This window comes from Tyto alba, unplaced genomic scaffold (genome assembly GCF_018691265.1).
Source record: "Tyto alba isolate M040663 unplaced genomic scaffold, T.alba_DEE_v4.0 Super-Scaffold_38, whole genome shotgun sequence".
NCBI lineage: Eukaryota > Metazoa > Chordata > Aves > Strigiformes > Tytonidae > Tyto > Tyto alba.
Genome location: NW_024881313.1, coordinates 19,284,543 through 19,307,706, shown reverse-complemented (window position 1 = coordinate 19,307,706; position 23,164 = coordinate 19,284,543). Strand labels below are relative to the sequence as shown.

Here is a 23,164-nt window from a genome sequence, read left to right as displayed (position 1 = left end):
CGGCCGCCGGGGCGCGGCGGGGACGGGGCGGGGGAGCTGCCAGCAGCCGCCGCCGCCGCCGCGGACACAAAGGCGGGCGAAACGGCGGGGAGGGGAGGGGGGCAGCACCCGCTGCCTTCCGCGCGCGGCCCGGCGTGGGGGCGGCGCGGCCGAACCCCGAGGGCCGGCGAATTTCTCCCCGGGGCTGCGGGAGCGGCGGCCGCTGATAGGGGCGCGGGGGGAGCCCTGTGGACGGCGCGACGTGGCGCGGCGCGGCGCGGCTCAGCCGAGGGCGGGGGAGGGGGGGGGGCGTGACGGCAGCCGCATCCTCGGCTTCGCGGGAGTGGGCGCCGGTCTGTCCCTTGACTTTCGCGTCCCCCTCCGAGAGGCCGCGCCGCAACTGCAGGGGGGCGTGGGGGCGGCAGGTTTAGTATTATGCCACAGGACAGGGAAAATAACTCCATATAGCCCAGGATGCATACATTAAAAAAACCTCTACAGGTATGATGTGTATATATACATAGCTCTATATCTTTCTGAGAGCCTGTTTCTTTTTCTTAGCTTTCTGAAAGAGTGGGACCAGGGAAGAGTGATGCTAACTATTCACAAAGGGCTGCCAAATGTCCAAAATAAACAGGCAGAAAAATAATATATCTGTGTCTTCTTTAGCTGCCTCCTGTGACAGCAATCTCAGCTCCTACCTCTGTGCTGAAGATACAACATTTACAGGCTACATGTGTTTTCCCTGTATCTGGGTGAGCAACCTTACCTTACACAGGTAAGGCTTAATTCTGTCATTATTATAACAATGATCCCAGCAGTAGGTATTTTTTGGGTATGGACAGTACATTATTGAAATAGATGCAATCAGGATCTTGCTCCTAGATGCAATCCTTCTATTATCTGGGATAGTGGCAAGCTAGATTTTATCAGAGATTTGTTTCTGCACTGTTGTACCCAACAGATTTTTGCTATTAATTTCAGTAGGCACATGATCAGAGTCTTAGGAAAGCACGTGGCAAAATGATAATTATTCATTAGACGTAATCTGCAAATATCCTATGTGTGTAGCATCAAAGGCCAGACAAAAGTCCCAGTGTTTCAAGATCAATTTTACTATCAGAATGGGGCTACCAGCAGTAGAGAAGAATGATGTAGGTAGTAAAGGGCAACAGCAACGGCATAAAATTGAACAAAGAAAAACTTAGACTGAGGAGCAGCAGATTATTTTCAGTATGAATGCAGAAGTCATTTAAAGGAGATGGCAGAATGCCTGACATTTAGATAATTTAACACTTGAGTGGCCAAAGCATGAAGCACATTCTCTAATCCTGCAGTGACTCATGAGCTAAGGGACATCTTTTTCCTCTTTGCTGTGGGAAGTGGCCAGTACAATGTAGCGGTATTATCTGCAGTGTATTACTTCAGCATTTAGAGGATGCAAAACTACCACTGATTTGTAATTCTTTTTAACTTTCAGTCCTGCAGAAGCATGTATCTTCACTGGAAATTCTGATAAACCTGAACATGAACAGTGGGCAGAGAGACAGGTAATCTTCATACCCCAATTCACAGTGAAGTTAACTATTGTACTTCAGGAATTGTACTTTATGAGGAAGAATCAGAGCCCGTATATTTTTTTTGAGAATGTTTTTTTTTTTTTTGGTAAAGGAAACTGTACTTTAATTTAATTCAGATGGCAACCAGAAGTGCAGGAATGCAGTCTGTATCTAAATGTAGGTCCTTGAGGTTTTAATTTCCTTTATTCACTGAAGCTTAGTCAAGCAAATGAAGCTGACAAGGTTGAACTACTGAAGTGCTTGCAGCGTGAGCCCTGTGCTACAGCTCATTCCATTCACCCACTGAATAGGAGGCAGAGGTCACCCAGCATTCCTGAGGCTAAGGGTACCCGCAGCCCAGCCTGGACGCTGTTGTGCTGTCCAGCCCTCTGAGAGCTCTTTATTTAAGCCATCAGGTTTGAGCTGTAAGCCTTTGTGAGCCCTGGAACAAAAGGACACACTCCTATGAGCAGGCAAAAGTAAAGTAAAGCAGCACGTAACTAACAGCCCCACAGAGTAAAGATGCTTTACTCAGAAGTACTGATAGTTTTAGTCGATTGTTGGCTTTTTAAAGGTGCGGTGTGCCCAATCTCTTTTTCCCAACAGAGCACAACTTATCTATACTCCACGAAAGCTTTAATGGCACACACACGCAACAGTCATCCTTCACTTAGGCAAACTGTTTTGCCCCTAAATTCAGGGAAGTGTTTGGTTTAGTAAATAAATATGACCCACCCCCATGTTTCAAGTGTAATTTCCATATGTTTATGCCACTGCTGCCATATGTACTCTTGGCCACCTGCCTCATTGCTGTTTCTCACCATGAAATTTTCCTAGAAATATTGTGATATTGTCAGTTGTCGGGACTACAATGAGCCTTTAAGTGCCTTTTGCTGGTTGGTACTTACACAGATGCATAAATGGAGCAAGCTCTAAATTTCTTGTAAGGCTGTAATAAATTTAACACACATTTGCATCTTAAACCCCAAAGGGGAACAAGAACTGGTCCCTTGAAATGCAAAAATATCTCCACAGTACTTGTCAGAAAAGACTGTATCTCAGTGTAGCCATAAAAATAATGGAGAGTGTACTTGTTTGAATTGAAATGAAACCACAGTAATCAGTCTAATTTTAAGGAAAGTGCTATGGGACTCTCAGAGACTACGGCTGGTCAGGATCTTGACCACTTCGTACATGAAGGACAGACAGTTAACAGCATCACTAAATACCATGCTGGGGGATTATTCATAAACTATTAGCTGCCATCTGTGTTGTTTATTGCAATTCCAGTATGCAGTCAGGCAGCTGCCTGGTCAGTGGGTGATGTCACCTCTACAGAGGTAGATCAGAGGTAAGCCAATGGCACTCTTAAAAACAGAAATAGGTATTTTTATTGTGAACCTTTCAGTTCACACTGCAAAATTTGGTTTGGCATTTTTTGGCTTTTTGCCAGAGAATTGAGGTATTGGTTCACTGCCAAGAATGAAATACAGAATCAAGCCCTGGAACTGTAGCAAAAAATATTGGATTGTTGTATAACTTTCATTAACAGGGAAAATGGGTGTGCATAGGGAGGGGGTACAGATGCCTGAACGGCTTTCTACTGAAAGTCTGTTACGCTAAAAATGAAAAAGTCCTCATAACAGCCAGAATTTCTCTGATTCGCTTGCACAGATATATGTTGGTCTGCAAACATCACTGAAAAGACTGGCATTCCCTTTTATTTGATTTGCCATTTCATTTAAACATTAAGAAACTAGAGGAATTTAGTCCAAATACTGAATGTGCTTTCCAGCTATTATAGACCTTGACTAAACAGATGTGAATGCTTTCATTAATCAGATTTACGCACTTTTAGTAAAGTTTCTGCTTCCAGGAGGTATAAAATGACCTATAAATATTAAATACCCATGAAAAACATCCTGCTATGCAAATGCAATTACTTTTGTTGTCAGTACCATATAGCAACCTTAAGCCCTGACATGCATGGGGCCGTAGAGGCATTCTTCACACTTCCCCTGCTCCATGAATATTGAGCAAACTCCAGGAAAAAGGGACCTGCTTTAACATGACGATATGAAAGTCTCTTAACATCCTACAGAAAACTGAATAGGGACTCTCCATAACGCTCAGCCACAGCAAGTGCTGTGGCCTATCGCTTGAGCGAGTGTCTAACGTTTCGTCCGAAAGAGCACTTCCTCCTTTAGCTGTGGTCTGAAAAGATGAAGACTGCTATGGTTTTGAAAACAGAAAGGTTCCTGTTCCAAAAAACGGATTCTGGTTATAAATCTTCAGCTGGGGCTGGTCCCTCCCTTTAGCTGGGAGGTATGTGTAAGGAAAAGCCCCCAAGAAAGGCCGGTGCATCCCAGGAAGAGATGATTTTTCTGAACCCAGAGTATATGTCTCCCTGCACGCCACCAGGGAGAAGATGATTTTGGTTTTTGAATACCACTGGGCTGCAGAGGATCTAAATGTCCAGGCACTGAAGTCTCCCCCTGTGAATAACTTTCTTGACTCAGTATGGTCTTAAGAAAGAAATTGGCAAATTCTTTTATGAAATTTATTTTTAAAATTGTGTTGCCTACAGTCATTGCCAATGTTGCAAAGCGTAACAAACTGGTGTGACTAGCAGCTGATTTTTTAAGGAAATGACTAGGCTCTACACTCAAAACTAACCAAATCTCTCTGCAATATTATATTTTAGTGTAAAATGAACTATATGAAACTGGCAGGGGTTTCATCACTACGGAAGTGTTTTGAACATGACTCATGCCACCCAGTTGCAAGACTTACATTTCCAAAAATTATTATCATTGTGTATAAAGTTCCCCTCTGCTATGGTTTCTAATTACCAGAATAGGACATTTTCTGTATCAAAATAGGAGGTTTCTGTACCAAATGAGGTACTAATTTTCAAAGCCAGTACAGCCTTCTCCCCCAAATCCTGTGGTTGTCTCAAACACCATGCACAGTTCTAGCAACACAGAGAAGAGAAAGAGAAGTTCTTCAGTTCTATCGTAGTTATAGCAATTTATTTAATCCGTCCATTAAACAAAAAAATGGATGACAACCTGTATACTCCATCTGTCTCACTTCACTTAATAGCAATAGAGCTGACTGCTGAATGTCAGCAATATGTTTAGGAATGACTAGGACACAAAGAACAAGGTTTTCCAAACCGAGAAGAGGTTTGGCACAGTTTGAGGCTTAATGCTCAACCTGAAACTCTAAGCAGAACTAACTTCCAGAATACACAAAGTCCCTCAATCTTGATTTGGGTGCCCAAAATTAGATAATTTGATATTTTAGCTCTCTGCTGTCCTTGTTTAATGAAATTTGTATTTTCCCAAAGACCAAGGAACTGTTCAAGGATCACAATAGGCACTTTATCAGGACCATTTAACTTAAATATCAGATAAAGGTTTTTAATTCATAGTCAGCTTAAGTGTTCAGTAGGATCTATGTAAAATGTTGTATAATGTGCGGGACTTCTTTCTGTCCTTTGCCACATTGCTGACTTTACTATCTGGACCACGCTACCAAGAACAGTGCTCAGTTGCTATCCCCGCAGTAAGCTGTTGGCACAGGCAGAAGTTAACAGCATGGATGAACATTCATTTGTCACATTACAGTGGGAAGCCGTAATACTAATCTGTCTGTTATCGTTGTTTTAAATTTTGAGATTGCAAACCTTTTCAAAGATGAGTCATCCATCCATCCATCCATCCATTCTCTCTTTTGGAAAAAGCTAAAAGAAGTGATTCTAGTATGCTATTAATGAACCCTGTCAGTCAGGCATTTACTACTTCTTTTTGGCCAAGCTTTTTTAAAGCAAACTGCTTAAAGAGCTCCTGTAGCCAAAAAACAATTAAATCTGAGGAGTGATTTCATTCTTCTCTCTCCCCTAGTTCCATCACTTACACAAAGCATAAATAGCATAATATTTTCTTGCCATGATATACCAGGAAATGATGATGTTCTTTCTGAGGAAGAGGCAGGACACGGCAATGCAATCGTTAATTGCATGCAGTAATTGTTCCATTCTTCCTTTGAGATGCCCAGGACAAGCGAAACAGTACTAGCTCCTCGACGGCCAAGTCTTTAGTGGATTTCTCAGTCCAAGTTCTTGTGCCAAATCCTTGGTTCCAGTGAGACTCATAAACTGAGCGTACATTGTGTTAGCCATTCTGGGATTAGTTGGCTCCTTACAAAGGGAAGAGGCGGTGGTGCACACACCCCAAAGCTGAAAAGACTTGAGTTCCTAAGAAGACAAGACTGTTTTTACACACCAGCTCTGTGCCTAATTTTTAAGCATAAATATATTCTGTCCAGGTGGTATTGAGGAGGGAAGATGATCCAGATTTAAGCTGATAATATGCATAAAATATTGTGGGCTACAGCGAATAGAGTGGAAAACTTATTAAATATGTGCAGGGCAGATGGTGTATATGGCTGGAGAATGAAGACTGCAAATACCTCGAAGAGTGGAGGCATCTGTATTTTTTCAGGTGGAAGGGTGTCCTACTGTCCTACTTCCCATTACAAAGATAAATTCACTATCTGCCTGAAATTTTCCTTGAGAATTTGGTCCTGCATTTGGTCATTGGGTGGGAGGGAGCTTGTGTAGGATGACAGGAGGAAGGGCCTAGCAACTATTTAGGAGCTTTGTAGATGCTTTAGTTTTGCTGATTCTTAAGACTTTTGACAATGTTTGTGGCTGTTTATTTGACATGGATCGGGCATCTCCCATAAACTTTGTGACATGGAAGTTACCAAATCTGAAACACACCAGGATGCAACAATGTGCAAATCAAGTGTCAGGATCTTTTAAAGACAGAGGAATGATTTATCCTGAACGTGGTAATAATGCCACTGTAATAGAGTTGTATTCCGAAAATAATCAACTTCTGTGCTATCGAGAGAAAACTTGAGATATATCCTGCAGATAAGGGACACAGTACTATTATACTACAATATACATGATGCCTGGACTGGTAATGACAATGGGAATTATGCACAGTGTAGGTTAGTTAATTACTTGAGTTTAATTGTGTTAGTTTCTGAACAACTCTGTCCTATACCATAGGAGATGAGTGCTACATCTGACTTGGCACTGTAACTGCAATGAAGACATCCTCAGGGACTTCATCTGACATGCAGGGTTCCCAATAAATGATTCCAACAACTTCCCATTGTATTTCACTTATAAATTCTGTGAAACATGTTTGCTGGAGTTTTAAATCAGCCCAGCTCCCCACAGCTGGATACTGACACTGCCAGTCCATACTGGAATATGTCTTGTGCAAGAAGATTTCTCTTCTTCAGAAATAACCATTTTAGGCTTTCTTAACCCATTTAGGTTAGGCTTATTGGAGCTTCTCTCTTCAGACCATCTCAGCAAAAATAACATTTTCAATTCATAGACCTTTTTCAAAAAAAGGTTTTTTGCAACTTTAGGAAAACCCAAGGCTTTTTGTTCTTACTTGAGGCAATACTTAATTGGGGGAAGGGACTCCAAAAGACCTAGCAGCCAAAAATGACACTCATATATTTTAGCTGTGATTTTTTGCAAAGTAACTTTTTAGTTTATCCTTAATTTCAGTTTATACTTACAAAATCTCATGGCTTCTTGAAATCTATGCTTTTCTATAAACTATTTTCCAAGAGACTTTCTGGTAGAAAATAGCTATGTCCCAGACACTAAGCTTTAGTATATTTGTATGCTTGACAGATGTTTGTAGACACATCCAAAGTGAGAAAGAGAATATTTACAGTGCAATCACTTCTGTAATTACAGTTCATAAATGATTTCAAATAGCTTTAAATGAGCTTTAATGTAACTCATTTGCAAAGTGCCAACAATATAGCCAGGGTGGCAGACACCTCTGTGCTGCCTAGGCACCAAACACTCAGCTTCTTGGGCAGATTTTACGGTACTTACTGTGTGCAGTTCTGGTTTATCTAATTTCAAGACAATTCAGCATGGCCACAGTTACAGCTCTGCTGTGTCTGCATTAAAGATTTTCTTTCTCTCTGGAGGAAACACCCTACTACTGAAATCCTACCACCACGGTGGCCAGCATAAAAAAAAAAATCTCATTTCCCGTGCTAACTGCAGTCTCAGTCAAAAACTAAACTCATCACATGGGACTGAATGTAAAAAAAAAGTTTGGGCAGGGTCCGAACTCCTTAAGAAACAAGTCTGTGGCACAGAAAAGCTTTAGGTGGTACGAGATGGCCTTGCAAGCAAAAAGCATGATCAACATACAAGTCTTTCTCAGTTTGCACGCTACAGACTGTGCAAATCATACGGGGATGCTGGAGGTGAAAGTTCCTGTATTAAGCAAAAAGCTAAGAGGCATATCCAGGTTCAACATCTGCGCTCTTTATCTCTCCTTTCCCTCATACCCACTCCCCCCAAAAGAGCAGCAGGCACCACGTTGTCTCCTTCTGCCCTTGAAAGGGAGCTGGGATCTCCCACGCCATTACCTCATCCTGCTGAGCTGCTTGAACTGATCCCCCCTTTAACAACGCCTGGCTCCGTGCCTGCTGTCACCCGTTTCCTGTGACCCTTCAAGGGTCTGATTCAAAACACATTCCTTGCAGCAGCAATCTTTTGGCTGACTGCAGCGGGTCTTATAGAGCTCAGAGTCTGTTTTGTTCAGTCCAGCAAAGGTTTTGTTTTGTTATGGTTTGGTTTTTTGTTTGTTTGTTTGTTTGGCTACTAGCCTTTTTTTTTTTTTTTTTTTTTTTTTTTTGTCATTTATTTTTTTGGTCAAGCACTGGAATGTGTAAGTACAAGAAGAAAGTCAATAACATTATGTAAGCACATGCATCTCATCCAGCCAGGGTGACCACTGCAGGCCAAACATAACAAACAGGCCAGATAAAAGTAAAGATTTAATTAGAGATGCAATGTCTTTTTATTTCTTATTCCCTGCAGAGTATATGCATAGCTCCAGAACCTGAAAATAAAATCCTGCGATGGAGCGATTAATGTATTTGAAAAGAGAAAGGTTAAAAATGTTTGTGTCTGATGACTCTTTCAAATAATTTCAGCTACATAAATTTCCCCTGTATAGAGTTCTTAGAAACGTGTTGGGGGAGGCTAACAAACCTGGTTTCATGTTGGTTTCATTTCTAGTCTTACAGATGCATGGCATTATGAATGATAATCACAGGTTTTGTTAGCCATACTGGCATCACCCAGCAGGCTTCCCAGAAATGCCACGTCTGTGGCTGACAGCTGCCTCTACTGAGCATCACTTCAGCAGAAAGCAAGTCTGATAAATTCCCTCCTGAAACATTACATCCAGTACAGATCGATTTTGATAAACTGCAAAAGGTTTTTAGTTTTATTAGTAACCTACTGGGCCAATGGTTATAGAAACAATAATTTGTGCTAGGCACTGAATTTTTTCAATTCAGTGATTGCATTGCAAGGGTATGACACGCCTCACATTCTTTCCTAGCCACACTGATTTCTGACCCAGAACATGAGCTTCCCTTCTAGACAGCTGAGATGTCTGTATACTCTTCCTGATCCTCACTTAAATATTTAGTAGGTTATACTGGCCATTTTGACACAAGAAGCATTGTTTCTTGTCCAGCCATCAACATTAATATTTGCCTGTGCCAAAGTTTTGGCTGATCACTGTGAATGCACTTTTAAATATCTGGTGTATCAGTGGAGGGAGATTTTTGCTTTCCACTTTCTGAGTATGGACAAACACTTGACAGCTACAAGCTTATTAGCTACTTCACAACTACTTCACAAACACTTCACAGCAACAGGTCTATTAGCTTCCGTTGCCTAGCCTTATGTCGAGGGGTTACATTCCAAGAAAACTTCAACCAATTTGAACTGCTGCGGTACTGTGGCATCGATAAAACTGAGATGCACTGCAGGCTGGCAACCTCCTGCTCACAGCCGGATGCAGGTAGAGGCCTTGCTGGCACACCAGTCTTTGCTCTGCTGCAGATGGCAGGACAGGGAGAAGAGTTAACGTGTAACTGCAGAAGACTTGAGATGCCTATAAAATGCTTTGTGCGTGTTTGTTGTGTGCATTTGTTGCTGGTGTGAATTACAGAAGCACAACTGTGAAAATCTTTTCTTCTCACTATGAGGACAAGTATACGTGGTCCAGTCACAGTTTGTAATTTTACCTTTCAGTTGCCAAATACAATGCAGAATCTTAAAGCAGTGTTTTTTGCATGTTTCTGTGATGTTTGGCAGCATTGATAATTGTAACAGTTTAAACAATTCTAAAGCATTTTAAGAGAAAATATCGCAGTGGTTTCGTTTGCATGTTCCTCTTAACCACATGTAGCTGTTTCACTGGATGTGTTTATTGGTTACCAGTGCAACAGTTTCAGATCTAGCACGATTACCTGTATCATACCACTCATCAGAGATGTGGGCAAACTTTGGAAACTTCTACTTTGAGGAAATGCTGCTAGTTGCTAGGAGGCAGAAGTTTTCAAAAGTTGTCTCAATGAAAATGCTGATATCACATGCTTATGTCAATGGCTTTAAAAATGTCACTAAATAATCAGTTTGCTTAAAATATATTTTACTATAAATATATTAGAGCCAAGAAAATAGCTGCTTCATCAATCCATTATCATAGTTCTATAGATGCGCTCATTTAGAATAAACTAACATATTTTTAGAAAAGCCTATCAATTGTTATTGGAAGCCAGCTGTATTACTGAGCCATAACTGATATATGAAACAGCCCATGTATGTGTCCTAAAAAATGTTACGAGTCCAGAGGTGGACACTGGACTTCCATGCTGTTATTAATCTCCTCTGTTAATCAAATGAAACATTCATTGAGATTTACAGGAATTCTATTCATCCTATATGCACTGAGGGGAAAGAAGGAGCTGTCACAATATCTAGATTTCAGTAAGTCAGACAGACTTTCCAGCTGGGAAATTTTGCAGACATGTGACTGCTTTGGGGTCACAAGAAAAAGAGCAAGCGACTGTTTAACCTGCCCTATGGCAGTGGTAGCATGTGTTGGCAAGATTTTCTGAGTAAAGTATGAACAATTGTTTTCACAAGGCTCATCCTCTCTCTGCAATCATTCAGCTTTTCTGCAAGAAGAAAGATATGAGTGGCCATAGATCTTGGCACTTCTTGGCCATTGCCTCAGTCTGTGAAATAAGCAGGATACCTTAACTACTATCATGTAAGGTCTGTTTCAAAAAGTATGGGTATTATTACGCTGACTTTACTTTTATAAAGGGAAGAGCACTAAAAGTAACTGTTTTCCAGATTCCTTGTTTTCATTTTGGTCCTTTTCACAGCTGTCAATTAATAATGAGACCCAGGTTAGGGCAGACAAATTAGACAGAATTATAAAACTGACTACTGGCAGTTGTTTAAAAATGAGTACTAGGGAAATTTTGGTGTTTCCCGTTTTTTTACAAGAAGCTAATAAAATCCCATCCTCATTTATGAATTTCTTTGTTGCCAGAGTGGAGGTGTGTTGATCAGATTCTCCAGTTTACGACATTGGTGGAGGAGGTAGGTGGAGGATTTCCCCTGAGCAGGGAGTGTTCTACTGCCACCAGTACAGCAGAGCTATCTCTGCTGCTTTCACCATCAAACTCCACCTTTCTCTTGTGTGAATGGCAAGAATACCTTGGAGTCAGGGAAAGGAGAGGGAAAAGCAAGGCTCAGCTATGTCTCCCTGTCTGATATAAGGAAATATTGCTTCTCTGTAGCTTTAAATGCTCCAAGTACTGAGGAACTCCAAATAAATGATCTGCTCCTGGCTTCCTGCAGCTCCTATTCATCACAGTATCTAGCACTGCTGTGATGTATAGGTTGCTGAAATACTAATACAAGAAGCTTAAACTCATTCATCAGCTTTACTAATTCCAGTAGTCTAAAACCTGCCTTTTTGTTCACCTTTACCTTGCATCTGTATTTTCAAGGGGTCCTACTGAAGTTTATCTTCTTAGCTGATAACTGCCTTGCTCTTTATAGCCACCTTCATCATCTTGAACCCTCTTCTTCAGAGCATTCACCATCTTTGTCCCATGACTGTTTTCTCCAGCCGGCACATTCTTGGGTTTGTTATGCCATGTGATTCACCCTCCCTTCTCCTTCCTCCATCAGCCATCTGTGCAGGCAACCTGCCTCATCACTGGTTGCAATGTGTGCTGCTCTCCTCTGGTACCTCAGCTGCTGCAGTTCCTTTCAGAAATCCTAGAAGTAGACCTTGGACGTTGTGTTTTAGTCACTTGCATATTTCCACGGCTGGCAAATAAAGCAGCATCCCCAGGCTCTGATGATGAACATTCACAGGTGAATGACAACTGTTTCAAAAAATCTGGCAAGGACCAATATTCTTACTTTGAAATTTTATTTCTAATTCCACTGTTTTCCACAGCTGATGTGTCCCATATTCTGAGGAAGTGTGTTGAAAGGCAGCAGATTTCTCTTTTTTGCCTTCCAGTTTCAGCTAAAAATTCTTCCTCCACTGAAAGGCAAGAGGTAGGAGCTGCTATTACAACAGGCTGTATGAAGCAGCTTCTAAGGAAAAATAAATATTCCTTAAATCCACCTTATTTTTGATGGGTTTCTAAGAGTCTCAAGAAATTATTAGAGAAACATGTTTAGGGTGTTTTGTTTTTTTTGTTGTGGGATTTTTTTTTTTTTTTAATGTTTCATCTTTACTTTAGAATCTAAATGTGCAAACTGAGGCGTAGCTGAATGATTACTTGTATGTGATGGGTAACCCACATAATAGTATGCAAGATATTTACTCTGTTATATATGTGTCTAAATGCATCTGTCTAGTATTTGTTTTAAAAACAAACTACTTTTAATGGGCAACAATGTCTTTAAAGTCACCTCTTCCTTTTCAATTTAGCAATGGCAATTTCATAGTGTTGGGGCAAATTAGAACAGTTTCATCAGTGATTTCCTTCCTTCCTGTTCCACCAGCAGTGCAGGCTTTGAAATGTTCTCAGAAACATCACTGCATGCTGAAATCATGGGATGCTTAGGCCCACAAAACTGCTGAGAGCCATTTTTATCAACTTCCCAGGGGGACAGCAGGCCAGCATGCACACCCTTGCACAGGGATAAGCCCCTTTTGCCACCTCATGTCCCTTTTCTCTCCCTGTGCCCTGGGCAGATACAAGCCACCAAATTTTGGCCTCCAGCCTGCCCTTCCCTGCTGACCTAATGCTGTCAGGCATAGCCTCCACCTCCCCCATGAGTGCTGGGCACCCTGTGGTGGCACAGGAGCCGAGGAAGGGCGATGGGGTTGAGGATTTCACTGATGCCTCTGTAAGGAACCCGCAGTCAGGAGGAGACGTTGACCCCACGGGCACTGATGGTGGAGAGAAAGGCCTTCACGCCAGCCCCGACTCCCGGGAGGGTACAGGTGGCAGAGCCAGTATTGGCCCCGTGTCTGCCATTAGCCCCACGTCTGCCCCGGGGGGCAGTGGAACCAGTCATGCCAGCGGGTGGCTTCATCCTCCGGGCCTAAGCCCACTTTGGGGTTTAAGGGGCAATTAGCAACGCCGAATTACGTCGCTGCTCCGGAGCTGTGCAGCGGGTGGGGGCTGGCAAGCAGCTGTCGGCTCTGATGAGGCCGAGTAGGTGGGAACGAAAGAGCGGCGGAACGGGCGGGCGGTGCTCGGGGAGGCTGCCGGGAGGGCCGGGCCGGGCGCCGGCGGCCGGAGAATGGCGCCGCTGCGGGTATTGGAGCTCTACAGTGGCATAGGGGGGATGCACCAGGCCCTGAAAGGTACCGGCGAGCGGCCGCCACTAACGCGTCCCTCGGTGCTCGCTGGCGCCGCAGCCCCTCTGTGTCCCCGCCCGCCTCCTCATCCGTCTCCCCACTTCTGAGGGCGCCATCTTGTCGATGGGACCCCGACCTCTGAGGGGAGGCAGTGGAGGGCGACATCTTCTCTATGGGGCGAGCTAAGATGGCCCCTCTCCTCCCGCAGCCCCATCCCCAGCAGGGCATGTCGCTCCCCCTCCCGCCCCCCCCGCCCATTGCACAAGCACTGTGTGGAAGGAAGCTGTGGGGTGGGAGAGCACCCCAAGCCCCGGAGGCACAACCTCCCGCTCTGCGGGGGCAGGGAAGTGACTATAGTGGTGGGGATGGTGTTAAAGGGGGCCGGGGGCTGTCACACGGGTGTGCTGTCAGGGTCTGCGTGGGGTGTAAAGGGCAGTAGCAGCTGAGTTTTGGCTAGAGATTCGTTTGGGCTGTAAACTGAGCAGTGTCCGAAAGTATTCATGGCATGCTGAGTGGCACCAGGTATCCGGGACCACGATGCGATGGAAATTACGGATCCATGGCCCTGCTTCAGGCCAGACAGCTGCCTCTGGGAAGGCCGTGATTTTGGCTTCAGTAATATGTGCTCAGTCTTCCACTGACAAAACCCAGCTGCACATGGTATCTGATCATGCACATGGGTAGAATGATAGTCAAATTAGCCAAGGTATATCATAGGCATGCATGCAGACTTGGGTTTTATTGCGTACAGTTAGATGGATAGCTGACACATGATCCATATATGAGATTGGTATAATATTTTCTAAATCTGAAAACTAGCATAAAGAGTTCATACTAGATCATGTGCCCAGGTGAGTTTTTGATCTGGTACAAGGAACCCTGGAACTGAATTTGCTGTATTGTTAAGGCCTGGGTGACCTTTAGCAAGTCCTGTAGACAGTGACTTGGCTTCCCCACATAAAAAAAACTGAGCTAGGGCTATTGATCTCCTTTGTAAAGTACCCTGGGCCTTGTTACTTCAAAGTACAGGTTTCAGCAAAAAATTATATAACTGAAGAGAGTCACCATAATAATTTTAATTGTAACTACAATCCTTCAAATACTTCAGCCTGCATAAGCATTAGCAGCCCTTCTGTTATACTCTACAACAGAGAGCATCCTCATAAAAACATCAGGTGAAAACTTATCTTAAATTTTCCAGTGAGCTGAGTAATATTAAAAGGTTTTGCTTACAGAGTAGAATCCATTTAGTATCATTCATTCACTTAGAACATACTTACAGCTGGCAGTGCATCATTTTTTCTACTAATTTTTACTTGAATATGTATATATGTTTTATATTTGTATAATATGTAAAAATACATGACATAGTGAAATAGGTACCTACATTGTTACAGTGAATAATCCTAACTCCCTGTTGTAGGGATGCATTTTCCTTATTTCCTAGACAGATTGTTAAGAGTAAAATATATCTTTGTATGGAACTGCAGCTTTTGGAGTATTTGTGGAATAAAAAGAGGGTATTAGACATTGTATATTGTATATGTAGCTGTAATAGTAATACTCTCCTTTTCTAGTAGTCAGATTTCTGAAGTGATGGGAAACTATCTACATGTAGACAATTTCCATATTTCCACAGAATGTAGACTGGTTCCTGAAACTTAGCCTACACCATGGTCCTTCACTTAGCCATTTGTCACATGTAGGTGCGTGTATGTATATAACAAATCTTTACTGAATGTTATCTAACTCTGTTATTAATAATAAATGTCTTGTGAATGGTAATATTCTGCAATGATTAATAAATTGTAATGCCAGATGTGATGTCCTATGACTGGCTACCTGCGAAAGTGTCATTTACAACACAACAAAATACTTAAAAGAATTGCAATGTTGGGAATGCAGCCTTAGAAGATTATCAGAATACTGTAAAGTTGTATCCAGTAGATAGCTGTTGTGCATATGAAGGCTTGAGAGCATATATCATGTTTGTATCTGGTGTAGTTTGGAGGAATTAACCAAAACCCTTGTATTACTTCTTGAAAGGGTAAATTTATTTCCAAGCTTACTGTTTCTGAACTTGCTGAACAAATGCATCAGTGTCACTACATGTTGTAATTTCTGTTATTCTGGGTTTACATTTGACTGAAAAAAATACAGTAAGTATGAAGGGTGAAACAGATTCTTTTGTAGTGGTACCAGCCAAAGCAGATGAAGGGCCTGTGTGTGAGAGGAGACTTAAATTATTATTTGTGTGAATGACCCTAGGTAGTACTAAGTGGTTAAATATCAGTTGAAATTTGCAAAGTGTATAGGTATGATGCTATTTGCATTAGAGTTGCTATAACTTTTTTTCAAATTTGGGTTCTTATTTTTGTGGGAAGGATATGAGAACTCAGCCCATACAAAAGTCCAAACCATACACTTCTAGATGAAAGTCTTGCTTTGAGTGTTAAAACTAATAATTGGGCAATTTGAATAAAGGGGGTTCTATGCAATTGCACCTAATTAAGTATTTAATGGCAGGTCATTATATAAAACTGGTTTTGATTAATTGAATTACATTCAGGAATACTGTTTAAGCAAGATATTTTGATCCTTTCTGCTGTTTTTCTAAGTCTCTTAGACATCTGGATTAGTTTTCTTAATTTATAAAGGAACAGAGTAAAGTCAAGGGGGTTTTAAGTATTTACTTTTGTATGGAAATCAAACAGAAAAAAGTAAATGTTCATCTGTCGGTACATTTTGTATATAATAACAGGGTTTCTTACATGTTTTAGGCCTATATGTGTATATTAAACCATGCTGTTTGAAAATGTGTCTGATACAATTTTTTGGATATCAGTTAGCAAATGGTACATTGTTTGGCATTTTCAATTTAAATCAAGCATGGAAATACTGGAAGGGGTTTTTTCCATATAAATATGAGGCTTGAAAGAGAGCCCTCTATTTCTCCAGTGCTTTCATAAACCAGATACATGAGAGATGAAGATTATATGTAATACTTTATTTTCTTGGTATGATTTCTAGTGACTCTATACAGCCAAGAAAAATAATAGAAGCGTGTAGAAAAGAGAGAGAGTGTGGAATACTTAAGTGGCACCACTCCAGGAAATCCACTTGTTCTACAAAAGGGATTCTGCAGCTCTGGCAAGTTCTGGTTCCGTGTTGGTTCCTGGCAGGGTTATGTAGCCAGTTTTGTGGCCAGTTAGGTTTAGCAGGACTGGTCCAACTTTCTACTTTTCTGTGAAATTGCCAGTGTTTTCAGTTGGCACATAGGTGTTTTCCTGGAAATCTGATGCTGCCTTTTTTATCTTGAAGCCATTTTGGCTGTGATCTTTCATTAACTTAGTTTTAGGATAGCATATACTTGAGTTTGCAGGATGAGGATGTTTATTGTTTTGGCAGCTGTTTGAAACAGAATGCATTTGGCACCAAGTAGTATGAAATTGGTTTTGAGGTTGTCCTCTCCTACATTAAGAAATAATTGAATTTTAATAACTTCATGGAAGTTTATGGTCTCTTATAAGTGTTTCTCTATTAACAGTACATAGAAGTTATGATTACATAGTTACTTAGCTGAATTGGGTTATTTTTGACAGTGAAAAGAAGGCTGTTCCTGAATTTAGATTTCCATCCAAATCTGAAACAGAAAAATCTTGGGGATTGTCTAGCTCTGTGTTGATACTTCAGCCGTAGATAATTCAGCATATGCAGAATTTCTAGTTTTAGATTTTGAATGTTTTATAATAGTGTTTTGACAGCAGGGGCATGCATTTCTTCCTTCTTCCTACTGTGTGCTCCAAAATTTGTGAGATTTATAAAGGTTGATGTTTGGATCATATATGTCTAAACCAATGATACTTTATATATATATATGTATGCGTGTGTGTGAATGTATTCTGTATATATATAAAGTGCAGAGTTTCTGCAGTGAAAAATACAGTGTTTTATTTTTAGAAAATCTGTGGATACAAATTCATTTCCTTAGCAACTTTCCATCAGACAGCCTGCCCTTCCTCATTCCCAACCAAAACAAACTTAAACTGGTTTATTAATTTAGGCAGTTTTCCCATGACAAATGGATTCCAGGTCTCTGCGACAAGCGTTTGTGATCTGCTAGGTCACTGAAAAAAGTTTCTGTACATGAAACATGGAAGGGCATCTTTTAAGAAATACTTTCAAAAAACTTTGCAGTGATAAAGTTGGTGGTATTTTTCCTCTACAACTGTTATATTTCAATTTTACAGAGTAAGAATTTGAGTCTCTTGTACTCTGTCATCTCTGTTTATTCATTTTATTATCTCTGTGAATTGCACAGCATAATAAACTGGTGTGCGTAATTACGCTGAGCATAGCTATCTCAGGAGAAGAGGCAAAAAAACCAGGCAAGCAGCATTAGGATTCAGCACAATGCAAAACAAAAATATTGCTGGTTTGAGCAAGTTTTTACACCTAAACTCATTTTGTTGTAACGCTTCTCTAAAATATAGCCCTTGGTAACACAGTATGGTGCTGTAATGTGAATTTTCATAGTTCATATGGCCAAACATGAACAAATCCTGTACATATAGAGCAGTGAAAAAAGTTGCTAAGTATCCTGCAGGAATCAAATATCAAATTTACAGATAGTCATGTTGACTGTAGCCATGGGCAGTTCAGCCTAATCATTTCAGCCAAGAGCTGACAAGTCCTAAAAGAAATCTTTGCTGTCTGTTTTAAAAGGAAACAGGACTGACAAAACATGTGACTAATCTTCCCTTTTCCATCTGTTTCCATGTACCTGTTAGAATAGATAATTGTTCTGGCTCTGATTTTCCAATATGCTGAGATCCACCAGGCTCTGCCCTTGGTGTAACAACATGTATTTCATGTGCTCTGCTGACACTCATGATTTTATTACAAAGTATAGTGGTGAATATAAACAGATCTATGTTAATTTTAAGGTCTGCTAGAAACACATAACAAAGGAATCAATTCTTAAGAGGGAAAGGGCAGATATCGTAATGTTAGAAATTTTATTTTTGCTGTTTGAAGCTTATACCCTTTGGGTTTGTTTTTTCCAAATCAGGAGCTAATGCACGTATTCTGTCTTCCTTTGCTTCAAATGCTACACCTTCCAGTCGTGATGGCAGTGTCCCTTTCACTCCAGTGTCTACTACATATCTGAAATAGCTCATAAACATTATGTATACAACAAAATAGAGAATTGGGACCCAAAGGTTGATTGCTGCCTCTTTAGGCAGTTTAAATAAATTAGAGTTCCTGCTGTGCGGATACTAGAGGTTTTAAGACTCAAGTGCAAAATCAGTACTTTCCTAATAGGATGATACAAATTTGAGCTCACCTACTTTCAGCCAAGAGAGAGTGTTACAATCTAGTCTGCCTAAAAATAAGCTGTAACACCTCCCTCTGTAACTTCCCCATCATGTCTGTGGCTTCCTTTTGAGTTACAACATCTCATGCAGAAACGCAAAGTCCCAGTTCAAAAAATGTGGTGTTGGGGAACATTGCAAATCAAGTATTCCAGCAGCTACTTAGTTTCACTTAGAGTAAGTGTATTATTTTTCTTTAGTCTGCATAAAATTAAATTGTTTTTTGGGTAGTTGTAATTCTCTTAAATGGCTGTGTTTTGAAAATTGGACATAATTGTTCAGAAAAAGCCCCCAGCCTCTCCTGGAGTTGTGTATGTTTCTGTATTGAAGTTCTGCTATATACTGAGGAAGTGATTTAACATCTCACTAAGTCAGCAACCCAGGGGCATTTTCATATTACTGAGTTGCTTTTGTGCCTTTTGTCAGTGGGGATAGTTAAACACAATCTTAATTCTGTTTTTTTTTTTTTTTTTTTATTCTGCTTTCAGTCTTATTTATAATACATTTCTACAGTCATTTTCAAGTAATAAATGCTATAGCAAAATGGAATATCAAAGTTATCTAAATTTCAGGAGAAGTTCATTAAAAATGTTTCATTTTTGTGTTGTTTGAAATTTACACAAGCTTTTCTTTGTTAGGTTGGATGTGTGAGATCTGCTTGTCTGTTCGAGCTCCTTCATGCATTTCCAGGGTATTTCCACGCAAACACACTTAATCAGCTTTTAGGGGGAGTCTGTTCTATAACAGGAACTCCCAAGTAAGCCACAGCTTTGATTGAAATGGAGGAGAGAAGCTTTGAAAAAAATACCAGGTTTTTGAATTGGGAAGAGAGGATGTTGGGTGAAATAGTTCAGGAAAAGTTCCTGTTCCTTTTCCATGTGGGTTAACATCTCTGGTTTAGGCTGAACTTTGTATTGCAAGGGGATTCAATAAATTACTATTAGCTGTGTGCTCTCTTTTAGTATTTCCAGCCTTTTGGGCCTGTGAAGTCCCTTGCTGCAAATCCCCGGTACTTCTTTTTTACTGTATGTATGCAGGGAGAAATTGGATTGTTGTTAGTAAAAAGGGTGAGCATCTGCTGAATCATGAGTGCACACTGCCTGCCTCTCCAACTGGCATTTTTAAACTATGTTAATTTAAATAATAATTTGAGGTGGTTAGGGATATTTTTGTTTGGTTGTTTGTTTTTTTTTTTTTTTCCTGTTGGAGTGCCTGGAACACACAGGAAGGATCAGCTTGTCAGGACAACATGTTTTGAATAAGCAGTCTCTTAAACAGTATTTGACATTTGTTCTCATTATTTAGGTATTACAGCTTTGTTTTAGAAAGATGAAAGTGTCGGTTCTTGAATATGCTTGTAAATTGAGACAGTCAACCTGCTAAGGTGATGTTTGTTTCACGCTAGGTGTCAGTGTTAACATACCTGTTCTGTAATCTCAGGTGTAGTCATTCTGTTGTCCTCATGTATGCACCTGTATTCGATACTTCAGTTAACAGTTTATGGTCAAAATTTCAAGACAGTAGCTGCAAATAATGATTTGTATGTTGACCCTTCATGGGTGGCCATTTGTAAATCTTTTTTTTTTGTGAAACTCATATTCTTTTTGTAACTCTACTATACCAAATAAACCTAGGAGAACCAGGTTGGTCTTTGTTAAAATGTCTGCTGCAATCTTTCCAATACCCAGATTTCTTTTTCATCTTCGTTTTGAATAAGGTGGCCTTGAAAACCTGAAAGATAGTACATGGTTGATAACTGGATCACTCAAAATTAAATCCATTGGGGACATCATAGTTGTTTTTTCATCCTTGCAAACTGTAAATAATTAGCTGACTAGCAGTAATTCACAAGATGTCTCATAAGGTCTTTTGTTAATGTGTTACTTGAGCATGTTGAAAGACTACTCAAAGGCATATGGCTATTTGCCTTGTTTCTTTTGGTTCACAAAAGGTATTTTTAAATTGCCTGTGTTTCATCTGGGGCTTTGTAGTGGTGGCCATAATGTAAATTTCATGGTGGTTGAAAATGGTCTTGTCCATCAGGAAGTACGGTCACTGTTTTCTGCCTGTGGCTGTAACAGTGACCACAGCCTATCTTCCTGGATAAAAAGCCTCAGCAAAGGTACTGTGGTTAGTAATAAATAGTGTGACATGATGAGCAGTGAATTAAACATTGATGTTTTTATGTCTTTAGCTTCTGTAGAACGTATTATTCTGTTACTCTAAAAGTTAGCCGTTGCTTATTTCCATTCTTTTTAGTGTATTTTTCTTTCAGGATTTTAGCTGTCAGTATACTTGTTACAGCATGCTCTCTTCTTTTCAATAACATCTCTAAGTGTCCAGAAGTACTTCCTTCTATATCAAGAGAGGAGGAGCTGCCAAATGTTGTCCTTGAAAGTGTTTGGTATTTTGGGGACCTTGAACTTGGAGGAGGCAGCAGTTTTGTTCAAGGCCCGAGGTTTTACTGGAATATAAGTATAAATGTTTTTCAGGCAACTTCTTGAAGTTTTATTGCAAGAGTAGATGTACCTCAGACATATTAATTGGTGCTATTTTTTCACAATGAGAAGTAGTATACTTCTAAAATAACACATTTAGTTCCTGTAAGTTGTCAGTGACTGGAGAGGCTGAGGCAGTGGCAGGGAGGCTCAGCAGGTTGACTCAGGCAGTGTTCTTATAGTTAAGGAACTTGGTAGCCACAGCTCCCAGCTGAATGCAGGTGGGAATGTTGTAGACATGCACCCTGAGTGGAGTTTATGTGTGACTGCATCTACAAATTAAGAAGTGTGTAATTATCTTCCATTTTTGGATATGTAAGGAAGGGGAACATTAGCCATACGATTAGAAACACGGTATATTTTACATACAAAGTTTTAAAGGCAACACAGCAAACTTTGATCATGTAATTTCCCTTTTACGTAAGAGTGTAGCTGTAATGCAACTGAACAAACACAATTTTCCAAGAATAGTAAAGAGAAGATACAGTTTTTTGATTCTTTTTTTAATTTTAGAAAGCTGCGCATCTGCAGAAGTTGTTGCTGCTGTTGATGTAAACACTCTTGCCAATGAAGTCTATAAGCACAACTTTCCCAGCACACCATTATGGGCAAAGACAATTGAGGTGAGTAATGAATGTTTTTTTAACTCTAGTCTGGCATTTGTAGAAGTAAGTTGTCTTAACTGTCCTTATTAGTAACAAGAGAAACAAAAAATTTATTTATATTGTTATGAATATAACAGTTTTACAATAACTTTGATTTCTTGTGCTATGGTTGCTTGTTGGAAGTTAGAGGGATACTCACACTGCAGTCTTTTCCTGAAAGTCTTGACTGCTGTATCAAGAAAGATTATGTGAATGCCAAGAGGAATGCTTACTACCGATAAAGGAATTACAAAAATCATATTTTTCGATTAAAAAAATATTTTCATGTATTTTGAAATAATTTAATTAAATTGCTTGGAGGCATGCCTTCCTTTTGTAGTTACAGTTGAGCTTAGTAAAACAAAAGAAAATACACTGGATGGGACAGTCGTGTGTTTTCTTGTGGGCTCAATAGATCAAATGTTTTAGGAATTCTGTCCATTTTCCAAATGATTTGAAGAAGAACTAGGTAAAACTGGATTCTTTTTTAATAGTTGAGGGTCAAACTAGGCATGTAATTTTGCCTGGATTTGGTTAGAAATGACAGTATACTTACTAATTTTCTTTTACAGTTTTACAACATGACAGTTAAAGATACTGAATTGGTTTTAAGACACCAGCTTAAGACTTAAATAGATGGCTAAAGGTTAAATACTTGTTCAGCACTCAATAATAACGGGCTAAATCATAGTTTACAATTTTATATGGGAAAAGAACAAGAATGCTTGCCTGTGTCTTCTTATAGTAGATAAGAGCAGATTATAGTCCGTAAGACCTTATTAATATTACTGGAAAAAATAGCAGCTTTTGTCTAGTTTCTGTGGGCAGTTTTGTTACACTTGCTATATAGATACTCCTCAAAATATGTAAGGTAGTGATGTCTTTGTCCAGCTCATAGTTACTTGATCATTATCATTATTTAATTATTTCTTCTCTGAACTGAAATATTTTTGCAAAGTGAAGCTTTCAGCCATATAATATCTTTGAGGGAGTTTTACCAGGCAAAAACTAGAATTAAGTAAACTATAGGAGGTGTTGGTAGTAAGCTGCTAAGAGCTAAAACACACAGTTTGGACCTGTAAAATTTATCATGTTAACACTTGAGCTACTTCAGATATTTTGTCTTTTGAGAAGATCTAATACTTTTTCACCTGTTTTGAATATATTAATATTATTTTTGCTGTACAAAGGCTTCATATCTGAATAATAATACTTTATTTGGAGGAGGGATGGGGAGAAATTACTAGTCAGTATTTTGATGTGATTTACTGAAAGAACCACTATTCACCTCTTCTGGAAGAATGAGTAGATAAAATCTTCAAGATTATGTGTAGATGCTAA

General features: G+C 40.1%; 1 protein-coding gene across 9 annotated transcripts in view; it reads left to right on the top strand.

The window, feature by feature from the left end:
• Positions 1 to 415: 415 nt before the first annotated feature.
• TRDMT1 (tRNA aspartic acid methyltransferase 1) overlaps positions 416 to 23,164 on the top strand; it is a 43,185-nt gene continuing 20,436 nt past the window's right edge. For 2 of the 9 annotated variants that reach the window (XM_032991719.2, XM_032991728.2), the window contains exons 1-2: positions 13,207 to 13,312; positions 21,693 to 21,802. In XM_032991719.2, the coding sequence (XP_032847610.1) occupies positions 13,249 to 13,312; positions 21,693 to 21,802 (174 nt within the window). In that variant the 5' untranslated portion in view covers positions 13,207 to 13,248. Of the gene's footprint in view, positions 481 to 648; positions 758 to 1,459; positions 1,530 to 12,822; positions 13,165 to 13,187; positions 13,313 to 18,808; positions 18,859 to 21,692; positions 21,803 to 23,164 lie in introns of those variants that run through there. The other 7 variants (XM_032991722.2, XM_032991727.2, XM_032991725.2 and 4 more) reach the window with 7 other exon arrangements.